The 12426-nt window shown below is 41.6% G+C and overlaps 2 protein-coding genes across 3 annotated transcripts in view; both read right to left on the bottom strand.

Moving 5' to 3' along the window:
* Positions 1–631: 631 nt before the first annotated feature.
* c1qtnf5 (C1q and TNF related 5) lies at positions 632–5700 on the bottom strand. Its single transcript, XM_062386666.1, has 3 exons — positions 5006–5700; positions 1998–2242; positions 632–1556 (listed from the first exon to the last, which is right to left on the bottom strand). The coding sequence occupies exons 2-3, from the start codon at positions 2227–2229 to the stop codon at positions 1036–1038; spliced, it is 753 nt and encodes a 250-aa protein (XP_062242650.1). The 5' UTR covers positions 2230–2242; positions 5006–5700; the 3' UTR covers positions 632–1035.
* A 1998-nt stretch (positions 5701–7698) lies between these two features.
* Positions 7699–12426, bottom strand: part of kmt2a (lysine (K)-specific methyltransferase 2A) — a 37677-nt gene continuing 32949 nt past the window's right edge. The window contains exons 34-35 of one of the 2 annotated variants that reach the window (XM_062385283.1): positions 12025–12331; positions 7699–9531 (exon numbers count right to left, since the gene is read on the bottom strand). In XM_062385283.1, coding sequence (XP_062241267.1) covers positions 12056–12331 — 276 coding nt within the window. In that variant the 3' untranslated portion in view covers positions 7699–9531; positions 12025–12055. Of the gene's footprint in view, positions 12332–12426 lie in introns of both variants that reach the window. The other variant, XM_062385284.1, reaches the window with a different exon arrangement.

The following is a 12426-nucleotide window of genomic DNA, read 5'->3' as shown; positions in this document are numbered from 1 at the left end:
AATCTCTTTTCTTTCATTTCAGTCTCACTCTCTGAATAACATTTCATCTTCTCCTGTGTTTGTGTGGGTTTACACTGAGTTCCATAGTCCAAACACACAGATATGTGAGTATGAATGGTTGGATGAGTGGGTGGAAGGATGGATAGATGGATAGATGGATAGATGGATAGATGGAAGGATGGATGGATGGATGGATGGATGGATGGATGGATGGATGGATGGATGGATGGATGATGGATGGATGGATGGAAAAATGAATGGATAATGGTGAATGGATGGATATATTGAGGGATGGATAGATGGATGGATGGATGGATGGATGGATGGAGTGATGGAGGAATGGATAGATGGGGGGTCCATGTTGCCTATGATTTATTCTGTGCTTTAACCTAAATGGGAATGAAGAGAAATGTGTGTTTTGTTACCATCAAAAATGAAAATGAATCAACATCTGTCTAATAAAACTTCTGTTTAATATAACAGATGTGCACAGGCAGGTGTGTTATGAGCAAGTGGCTCCACAGTCCTGTTGGAAGTATATTGAAACTCCTGACAAAATTGATCTCCTCACATTCATCTCTCTTCTGTATTTAATGTCTATAGCTGTGGCCAAAAACATCAGTCGAGTCTGTTTTAAAAACTAAAATGATTTATTCATGTTTCATGTTCGCTGAGCAGGAACAACGTGCATTATTAGCATGAAGACTGTTCGAATCTGTGGCCTGGAGTTGGTTGGATAAGTCCCAACATCTGGTAGAAGAATCAAGTGTCTCAGCCGTTTTAAAAGCTGCAACTGAAGAACAGACACTGAACAAACATCAGAGCACAGTGTGTGCACCTCACACCTCACCAGTACGGTATGTGCCATCCAAGTAACATTGTCTGTCTTTACTTCATACACAAATACAGCTGTGGCACACATCTCAGCCAATTCACTTGTCATTATCCAGAACATCGCAATTAGGAATCTTATAAAAAGGGTTGTGATTCATTTCTCACAGAGGAAAGTGACTTTGTTTTGTTCTTAAGCACATGTCATGCAAACACAGCAGAGTTCTTCCATTCGGAGTACACCAGGAAGCCGGTGAAGGTGCTGTCCGTCTTGGTGCTGGAGTAAAACCCATTGTACTCTGACAGAGCCATCTGGACCCACACCTGGTCGCCAGGGACAAGGTGGAGCAGGGAGCCGCCAGACAGTGACCCCGGTTTGGGCCAGTTTCCATAATACTGAAAATAAGATGCCACCGTGTGTCCGTTCTTCATCAGGTCAAACTGCAGGCTGGCCCGGTAAACGGTGGCGTGGACGCTGAAGTAATACACTCCAGGGACTTTGCAGGTGAAGCGTCCGGTCTCTGTGCTGTAGTCGCCCTGTTCATTCAGCAGGATCTTGTCAAAGCACAGCGCGTCCCCCACAGTGAGGGGAAGAGTGTGGCCCTCAGATAGTTTGGCACTGAATGCTGATTTGGGGGCCACGGCGCACTCGCCCTGTTGGCCCCTCTCCCCCTTGTCACCTAGGTCGCCTTTGTCTCCAGTCAGGCCTCGTACTCCTGTCTCACCTGGAGAAAGAGGAGCACAGATGTGAACACCCAGGGACACACACACAAACACACGCCCACACGCACACACACACACGCATGTTTTTTTCATTGATTTCCTGAACCCTTACTTGATTCTTACCCATAATTATTACTTGCTAATTACTAACCGTTACCCTAACCTTAACCTGAATCTAACCTTTGCCTAAACCTACACATTTACCCAACCTTAGCCTACATCCCCTAACCTTAACCTTAACCTTAACCTTAACCTTAACCTTAACCTTATCCTTAATTTACACCTACATCTTAACCTTAACCTTAACCTAAACCTAAACCTAAACATTAACCATACCTTCATCTTTATCTACTTTATGGGAATTAGCTTTTTGCTACTCATTATGTGACTGTGTAAGCTGATTTAGGTCCCAACAACATAAGAAATACCTTATCCACACACACCTGAGTCTCCCCTTTCCCCTTTCTCTCCCCTCTCGGCGGGAGCAGCATCTCTCCCGTCCCTCCCGTCTCTTCCTGGCTGACCAGCACTGCCATGAACTCCAGGAGTGCCCGGGATACCAGGGTGACCCGTACACAGACTGGGTGGGATCTTGTTGTCCTCTAACTGGTCGGACCAGTGGACTTGTAGGACAAGGAGGGAGTGCAACAAGGATAACCACCCGAGTGAGGTCATTGCAGTGTCACAGCTGAGAGAGAAAAGATAAATATTTAAATATCTTACAACAGTGTATAACACTAGAGTTCGAACTGAACCTAACACACCAGGATTACAGTGATCTGGTTAAACACAAGTCCTCCACAGATAGCACTATAAACGTCAGGTCAAACCAAAGGTGATCAGATTACAAACTGTGGGGGAGGCAAATTATGACACAGCAACATCTGTAAACGGCTTATGTTTTCTTGTTCCAGTGAAATGGAATCTACCAAATGAATTTAAGGACTTTTGTCTTTCAGGCAGAGCTGACAATACTAAACCATGATGGACTGAGGGAAACAACTTCTTCACACTACTATTTAGAATAAGTTCAAACCTGCAGCATGATGATCAGTAGAAAAGACTGCACACTGACATTTAGTCCCGAAACTCTCTGCAAGTACTGATTTATAAAATATAATATCTATTGCTTGAGTCGTTCATTTGAACACATTCGAACTTGCACTTAATAAATTAACAGAATCAGGGTTTGTTGCCAAGTATGAACCAGTTGGAATTTGCTGTGGTTTCTTCATGCAAGTGAAAATAGGAAAAATAGGAAAACAGGAAACAAAGTTAAATATAAAAATATTTTAAGAAGGGATTGTAGAATACTCAATACTATGACAAACTTTGAATAAAATAAATGCTCTTTTGCGTTTTCCAACCAAGTCTTCTCTTGTTTGGAGGGTAAAGTGTGGTCGCCATATTGTGCAACTGGACTGGTATTCTCCATTTTATTGTCGAAAACAGACACTGGACATTTGTTTTCATTAGCAGGTTCTGAAGGTTTTGGTTTCCATCAGTGATTCAGCTTCTGCAAATAAACGTCTCAGAGTCAGGACACTAAGAACAGCCCGCTCTGTGAGAGTGAAGGCACGTGGAAGGAAGTGATGAAACGAAGCAGGGAAAATATGACCACAGATAAAATAATCAAATTTGTCAAAGAGTCAAGTCATCTATGATCCCAAATGCATTTATTGTAATACGTCCAATTTTTCATGAAAATGAAAATTGTTTTTCAAAATATACTTCAGTTGGTAAAATACAAATGAATTAAGTTTGTTCAAGTAAAGTTACACAGATCTAAATTATCATTTTACAAACTATTACTATTCATGTAAATACCCTTGTATATTTCTAACTTGTCATATGGGATGGTTTTGTGAATGAAGTGCAGATTTAGCCACATATAGTTGATCTGCAGACGAGGAAGGTGAAACTAATAGATCAAAATCACGATTACCTAATCCAAAAAAATCAATACCAGATGCCTCTCAAAAAAAAAGTATGACAAGTTGCTGAATACCAGACAGTCGATTCATGGTCAGACTTAACCGTTTAAAAAGTTCATCCTCAGACTCTCCTCCCTCACCGTCTCCCTGTGTTTCCTGACTGTGTGAACACTAATAAAGAAGCTCTAATCCCCAGTCGACCCGACGTTGACGAGCAGACAGTTATCAAATTACGTGGCTGCTACCGACCCAGTACAACGTCAAAGTATTTGCAGCCTGCTTGTCTTTTCCTGTGGGAGTTTTTGTCAGGAAACACCAGCTTGCCTCTGTTGAGCAGTGTGTGTCAGAGCTTAGAGGACGTACAGACTCGTAGCACTGGGTTCTAGCTTTAGGATATTGTAATGAAAGCTGTCTGTCTGCGGGTCTCCATATTTCAATCGAGAGTTTACAGTACATCCACAACAGCTACAGACCCAGAGAGAGAGAGAGAGATCCTCACAGTGGAGAAGAGGGATATAAAAACTGATATAAAAGAGGGAACCAGCGAGAGAAAAGGAGGAGGCAGAGAAAGAGACTTGCATGTCAGGATTCCTGGCAGACAAGGGGAGAAGTCCTGGAGAGTCTGAGCAGCTGCCTGTCTCTGTCGCCCTCCGATGATGAGAAACACACGCTGAACAATCCTCCTCTGAAGTTCACTGACATGTGGACATTAGTGTTTATCGAGCAACTCTACCCTCACTTTCAACTGTCGGAGCAGATCATTGGTTTTGCTTTTCTGCATGTGAAAGTCTGTTAATGTCAACACATTGAAGTCTTTCTAACACTTTCGTTACCATCCTGTATTTTTAGGGGGGGATATCCTGTTGTTTTTAGTTTCATAAACAGTTTGAAGAAGTATAAATTGAGCTTAATCCAAATCACTGGACTGTGGCCTGTTGGTTGGATGATCCGTTTGAACTTTAACGGACAGTTTCAAGATCAGATTTCTGAAATATGTCAGCGAACAAACCTCAAACAGCCACAGTGAAAAAAGTTTGGCAGCAAGCCTTCAGACCAGCTGGAGCTCTGAGATATTATCCACATTTACTGTAACTCATTATCAGGCTGTTAAAGGCAGAGCTGCTCCTTTATTTGAACCTGTTGTTGCTTAATAATACTCTTTCACAAATCATACTCTAACTAAGTACAATTTATACTTATTGCCAATACTTTATACTTTAATTGTACTGTACATTTTCTACTTTTCAGATCAATGGTTGTACTTTTTACCTCCACTACATTTATCTGACAGTTCAATTGCCATATTCAATATTACTCATGAGGAATTTTCTAGTTATGTTGTTATCAACAGTTATATTAACAAATACACAATGATGCTCTATGCTGGAAAGAAACACTTTTATCAAGACTCACACTGTAACTCAGGTCTGTAATGTTCAGCTTTCAGATGTGTCCCTTGATATTCACATGCAGTAGACAGCTTGGATTCATTATTTAAGAGATAAAACCCAACTTACTGGCTGAAGTGATGAAGACTTTAAGAGCTGCTGATATCCGTGAGTGTCGAGGAGAGTCCAGCTGAAGCTGATCCTCCCCACAAGAGCCTGGCTGAGGAAAAACTGAGCGGAAACGGTAAAGTAATGAAAGCCAATTAGAGACTGGAGGAGGAACTAGGGTGGAGGAGAGAGAGCAGGGAGGACACACAGGGAAATATGTGATGGTAATCTACCACAAATTCAAAGTAAATATAACTAAATCAAAAAATATGGAACAATCGGAATAAAGGGAAGGGTTCGGTTTGGAAGGATGGGAGACGTTTAGGGCAGGATGATAAATGTCTGAGAGATGATACAACAGTGTTTGAGGAAACTCTCCGAGACAGAGCCAGAGAGTTCAGAGGGCTGTGGTCAGAAAAGGACAGACGCCAAGACAATGACCTGCAACAAAAAAATGAGCAATAACCGTCTCCATTACTCAGAAACACCAATGCTGTAAAGAGAAAGGTGAAGAGAAGTAAATACAGACATCATGAGGCTAACAGGCACACACAATCTGCATGACGAGTCCTCTCAACTCTGTGATTTTCATTATCTGCCTCCGAGATGAACCAGTTTGTCTGATCCAGATACCATCTTCTCCTTATCAGCCGTTTTACACCAGCGAGACTCTCCGACAGTAATCCTCTTTTGATTGTAATCCCCTCAGTGGCAGCGTGAAGACGGCAGAGGAAAAAAAGTCAAACTATCATTTTTGGCAGGAGAGCTGAGGCTGAACTGATAAAGCCGTGCAGCTGCCTTCAGTTCAGGCCAATGAAAACATGTTTTGACAGTTGCCGTGAAGCAGCAGAGATCCTGGAGGAGCCAGCCCTGTGCCAAGGAGAGGAGATGTGAGAGGCCACGGTCCATCCAGTAAATCTCTGAGGGGGAAGAGAGAAAATAAACAGGAGTCTGCAATTAAAGGTTTAGAACCATGAGCCAGTGTTATTAACCTAGAGTTCATTGGCGAGGGGCAGCATGTTATGGGAAAAATTCAAGCATGTAGAGAACTATTTGACCGTCATGAGCTGATGCTGAATGAAGAACATTAACCCAATGAAATGTTTCATAAAACATAAATGTAAAAAAAAGTGTTAAATATGTCAAAAACACTTGGAAATATATTTTCAAAATGGATAAAACGATTAATCAATGTGGAAAGTCACAATAATCATTAATGCTCAGTGCTCACTGATTTAAAGGTGTCCATGGAGCCTGCACTGGAAACTGGGACCAGGAAAATCACATGGTTCCCATGTGCAGACCAGTATAGCATTAGCTTAGCTTGAACACATGGTTAATGAGCACATGATAAAGTCGGCTAACATGGGGTTAACATATAGTTTGGATAGTAAGTATACTTCAGGACCCCATTAGGCACAGTTTGCATGTGTCTCTTCGTCTGGGGGGGAGTCATTATTTGGCACAGGCGCATTCATTGTAGGATTTATCAGAGTACTTATGAGAAGTTTTATAGCACACAGGCCACCTATCAAAAAACAGTGGTGTAATAGTTTAAACAAGTTAAATCATAAGATTAATTCAGTCTTCGTGAGTTATTATCACAAACTGAAGCAATTAAAATGACATAATTGCTTGTGAATAATGAATCACTCCCCTTCACTTTTTCAAATGAAGCATGTTGATGTGTTTGGTGTCACGGTGTGAGCAGCTCTGACTCCACACATGTGTCTGCTTAGACCTGCGACACTAAAAAACACTGTTTTTTACGGGGGTGTGATCGGGGGGTGGCGAGGGGGTGAGCTGCTCTTTGAACCCAGAGGCGACTTTCCTTGGAGCTGGACTCCTCGGGCTGGTGTGAGGAGGAGTTCCAGAAGGATCCTGCAGCGACAGCAGAGTTAAGACGTGGTTTTAATAAGCAGCGCCAGAATCAGCACATTCTGGGGCTGCTGTGCTGATTTCCTGTAAGAATCCATAAACTGCTGAATGGAGGGCTTACTGTTAATGTGGACCATTTGGTAAATGAGCAGAATTAGCTTATTTATAGAGGGTAGTGGGGAAGTTATAGCAAAAGAGCTATAAAAAAAAACCTGCTTGCTAGATAAAAGTTTAGGGTTTGGTGTGTTTCAGGAGTTGGCAAGTTTTGATCTCACAAAGATTTGACACTTCTTTAAAAAAGACTTGACTAGTGTAATGATCATCTGCTATTGGTGGGAGAGAAATCTGCTCAAAAATTTTAAATAACGTGTTAGTTTCCAGAGAAAACTGATTAAAAAGTTCATTCTTGAAAACCATCTCACCTCGAGGGCTGTTAGTAGCTGATCTGGAGCTTTTGGAGTTTTGTCCAAACCGGGCTTACAGTCAGTAGGTATCTATAGTCCCACATACAAGCAGAGTAGGCACTGGTAGACAAACAGTTCCATGTTGGTAGATTTATTACAGCGTGAGAATATTTGTATTGTTATGAAAGATCTAGACAAAACACTGCATGCCACCAAAATGTTTCTCTTTTGCTTATAAAGCACAAATATAAGTCGTAGTAATTTAATATTAAGTAAATTACGTATATATTTTAGTGCATTTAGGATTAAAATTCACATTATATTGATTATATTGTCTAGTGCATGGCCCGTCTGAAACTAACTATTAAACTAAACCCTTTTGCAACCAGTGGTGTTAATGTCGACACTCAATGATTGAGTCAAGAAACAGAGAAGAGTAAAGGAGACATGTTTATTATTTAAACTATCACTTAAATAAAAAAGTGCATAGAAAATAAACATGATTAGAAACTTTTCTTTTTACACTTATGTACAACTTTGTTTCCTAATTATACATTCAACCAAGTACTTTGTGGTTTATTTTCACTGTGGTGGTTTTCCTTCATTGCGTTGATGTGTATTGAAAGAACACTGTTAAAAACGGGAGGAAATATGACTGTTGAACTCATGAACACCGTTGTTACAGAGAGCAGGAGGAGTATTGATAAGACAAAGGTATATTGAAGGCATAAGAAAGCAAGCCTGTCCACAATCCATGACCCATACATCCGCTCCACCTGTGACACCACATCCCATCCAAGGCTGACAACTTCTATACACGAGAAACAAGTAGAAAATGACAAATACACACTCAGTATTTGTCCCACCTCTCCCAAACCTTGACTTGTAAAAGCACAATTCAGGGTGGATGTTGCACAAAATAAATAAATAAAAATGTTTTTAACATCAGCATTATGACTTTCTATAAAAAACAGTACATGGTAAGTACAACCAAAGCTTCGGAGGAGAGAGAGGTGGTCAGGGAGACACGGGAGGCTTCCAAAATGAGACAACTGCCAATTTGGTGCAAATCTTTAAAGACTCCTGATCCGTCTCCACAAACCACGCTCTTCATTTATGCCACATCAAGTAAGTTGTCAAAACATCCCTGTTAACACGCACAAAGAAAAAATATAACAGAAAAACATTCACTACAACAGCCAGGGGGGAAACAAACAAACAAAGCAAAACAAAATAAAAACAAAAAAATAGGCTGACCTCAAGAATTCACAACCACATTAATACAGGTACATTTCTCATCACATAAAAACATTTGTGTTCCAGAGAAAGGAAAAAGGAAAGGAAAAACTGCAATGTCCCTTGCTGGTGCAGGAACACTCACAGGCGAAGCAAAACTGGTACTGGATATTAATATACAAAAGAATGATGCACGTTAGTTTCATCTGATAGTACTGTAACACAAAACCATTATAGAGTACATTGAAACATTGCTAATAACCTTTATAAATCTGCTGATTTGCTACTGTAACTAAGTTTGTCTGTCCATTCCATATATTGTATAGTACAAGAAATTACTATGCACGTTTCTGTATATTATTGTCATGTATTTATACTATAATTACAGATAGTGACGGCGAAGGGCCACTGGTGTGGCGTGGTAAAACAAAGTCCAAAGAACCAACAGACACCATTTCCTTAATGTATATATATGTTGTTTAAAAAATGTGAAATACACAGAGTTATTGTTCGCTAAACCAAGCGACCTTGAAAATGCAGAAGTGGATCTCGAGAAGCAAGTTGTAGACAGAGCCCTTGGCATCAGCAAACGTGTTGTCACCGATGCTAGCGTGAACTGTTGCGCTAACTCAGTAAGAACCTGTTGACGTACAGGCGGACATGTCGCTGCTGTTCGGGTGTCGTTGTGTTTTTTATTCCCAGTACTGAAATGAAACTCCTGCTGCCCAGCATGAGGTCCCATCTAAACACCATCCGTTATCTACCAGGGTGGTTAATGCAGGAACTGAAAACAAGTGTGGCAGACAAAGTATCAACATCATCACGAGCCTGGTGATGTGGAGGAGGAACATACATTCATTGTTGACCTTAGCAGCAGAACCCAGCGAGCCCGGCGTGGCAGCAGCTGTAAAACCACAAGGCCGACCTGTCAGACAAGACCTGATGTTGGGCCCAAGCACAGCCAAGGTTTGCACAGGCTGCACCTTCAGGAAGGAACGGGCTGCTGGTGTGGTCCCTGCCTTCACTTTGCTGCAAAAAAACAAAAAAAAAGTCAAGTGCACTTCGCTAGAGCCACAAACACCATGTTCAGTTCTAGGTTAAACTGAACTCAGGGGCCCCATGCACTATTTCTGCATCGCAGTTGCATTGTCTGTCTGGAGAAAGAGTTGAGGTTTCTTATGTGCCTGTGTCATGACTTCAGTGCAAACCAATGTGTGGGTCACTTTTTTGTTCACAACAACAGAGGGCAGTGTGGGGGAAACGGCCTTTAGGTGATAAAGTCAGAGTGAGAGGTGGGCAAGAATAATTTCGTTAAAAAGGACAAAAACGGAAGTAGTTGACTTCAGGACCAGTCGGTCGAAACAGTCTAATTAGATATTGGGTCCAGTACATGAAGGCATGCTCCTTCACAACTAAGGCAAACCCAGAGGACACTAACCAAAAGAAAAGAAAGGGATTTCCAAATGCTGGTGAGTGGTCACCAAATAAACGGACTGGCTCAACACAGATATGCTGAATGACCTTGGTAGCTTAAAATAAAGGCACCTCTTTACTAGTGACTGCAGCGGGACAGAACACTTCCAACCGACAGGACTCAGGTTGGGTTTTACACATGTGAACAGTTGGCTGCAAGTCTCCCGACCCACAGTTAATAAGCGACAAGAAGAGGCTGCCTTGCAGCGGTCCGTGAAGTGGACTTGACTCTCGGTGTGATGTGGTGTGGAGACGATAAGGCTGGAGAGAGGAGATATCTGCTATGGATCAACAATCTGAACTCTCTCAAGTGCATATTAATAGTTGGTATGACTGCCACACTGCCAGCTAGAACTGGAACAATGGAAAATAAAAGCTGTCAGCTCCGACGAAACGGCCTGGGATAGATAAAGAGCTACTGGTGGACTGAACTAAAAACGGGACCAAGCCACAGACCAGCGTCAGTCTTTGGAATCAAAGAAAACATTCAGGCTACAAATTAAAAAAAATAAATCACGACAAAAACAACTTTGAAAAGGCAGTGGAATACAAAACATAGAGACCGAGCATTAGTGTTTGTAAACCTCTATTTCCTACAAAAATGGCAATAAAATAAATACGATTTTTAAAAAATATAAATACCATCATTAAGTGCTATTCACTAGTGAGTGCTTTTAAGTCTTTTCGTAGAAAAATATACATTATTTACATTTGTTGTTTTTTTAAAAGCAAGCATGATACTTCCCTGCCCGCAATAAAAAGACAGATAATAGGCAAGACTTTAAAAGACTTTTACAAATAAAATCTTCTCCAGGGTAACGGTTATCACAACAGGCCAAGAAGAAAAGTGGTGAGAAAATTAAATTGTGATGTTTGGTTCTCTCTGCTGCTGTAATTTGGAACGAGATTCAAAATCTGAGCTTATATAATTACCAAAAAAACAACAAGTCTGATATCGACAACAGCATGCACAAACTGACAACACATCCGTCTGTATGGTTCCGTAAGATCCATGGCTGTTTGTAGTTCACGCCTCCAAAAAAAATTCAATTATAAATATTTCTACTAAAGCACATCAGTAGGGTTTTCCAGTCCCTTGGCTTTCAGTCCACCAGAATCTCTAGCTGCCTCGCTCTCTCAGGCCAGACGCTTCAATCCCAACAACAACATGTCTACATAGCTACCAAGCTGTCAGACTAAACTTTACTTTAAGAATACAGGATGATATCAACCTCAGATATCACCCTTTCACACAAACTACCAAAAATAACCTTTTTTTTCCAACCATTCTTAATTTCAATCCTCCTCGTTTCACTCTGCTCTCCTGTGGCCACAGCTCCTCCTAGTGTCGGTACAGCTATTTTCGGGCTGCTGAACACCGGCTGCTCTTATTAACACACCTACAAGCTTTTAGGGGAAAGGTTTCAGTCAAATTACAATGGCTCTGAAGGCATCAGGGCACATTCACACAGGGAGATGTGTATCAATATCACGCGACAATGTGACGCAAATAAAACAAATTCTAACAAAGTCTCTAATTTGTCTTTCTAGTAAAAATCACTTTTCCCAGTCCCTTTAACAAATTGCACTTTGGTGTAAAATGGAACCAAGTTATTTGATTTTTAGTTTCCATGATCAAATCTCAGTATAGGTGGACGTGGCAATGTAAAAAAAAAAAAAATAGAACATGATGGGGTTACTTTATCATCCACAGTTAATATTGTAATTTGATGTGAAGGCTCAACCGTTTCATACCTCACCTCTAAAGGTGAAACGTCCCGTGCCAAATGTAACTGAGACAAAAGGAGGCACAATATGTTGGAATTTCTGCAAATGGCCTTTAAACTAAAGTGGCGTTAGCTGCATATACGGTTCGACCCACAGCGGCTCTGTCTCTGCCGTGTTCTACCAACACCAGCAGCAGAAACACTGACAGAGCTGTTGCACAGTTGGCAGCCGTGGTCCTACATGGACCAAACTCAGAGTGCTAGTGCCACAGCAAACCCCCAGCAGGGGGCGTCCTCAGGACATTGTGGCCTTGCTGCTCACCAAATCTTAAGTCCTCTTTTACTTGTTTAGATCAGTTGAGGAACTTGCGACACTTCTTTGCACTGCAGTTGCAGGGTAGCTTGTTGCTGGCGTCCTCGATGGGGAACTTGTAGTCATAGGTGAGCTCCTCTCCGCAGAATATGCGGCGAGAGGCAAAGATGACGATGTGTTTCTGGCCGTCCACGGTGATGACCCGAGAGTAGCAGTTGGGCTCACAGGAGTGGTTGATGAAGCGTGCGGCGTTGCCATGCACCGTCGCATCTACCACCTCGTAGTCATCGATCCGAAACATGTAACAGCCAATGCCCTTTGAGGAGAGAGAAGACAGAGGTTTTATCTTACTCGTTCGTTTTTCAGTAAAGTTCATCAAACAGCAGCCAAAACTGAAACCCCAAGTCCTCA

Source organism: Platichthys flesus, chromosome 4, assembly GCF_949316205.1.
Source record: "Platichthys flesus chromosome 4, fPlaFle2.1, whole genome shotgun sequence".
Taxonomy (NCBI): Eukaryota; Metazoa; Chordata; class Actinopteri; order Pleuronectiformes; family Pleuronectidae; genus Platichthys; species Platichthys flesus.
Note: the sequence above shows the minus strand (reverse complement) of the source record. Positions and strands in the feature narration are given on the sequence as shown.

Excerpts from the sequence above, each read along its gene's own strand:
- c1qtnf5 (XM_062386666.1), bottom strand. The coding sequence starts at position 2,229 with ATGACCTCACTCGGGTGGTTATCCTTGTTGCACTCCCTCCTTGTCCTA. Across the intron at positions 1,557-1,997 it reads AGGGGAAAGGGGAGACTCAG|GTGAGACAGGAGTACGAGGC; the intron begins GTGTGTGTGGAT and ends CTCTTTCTCCAG.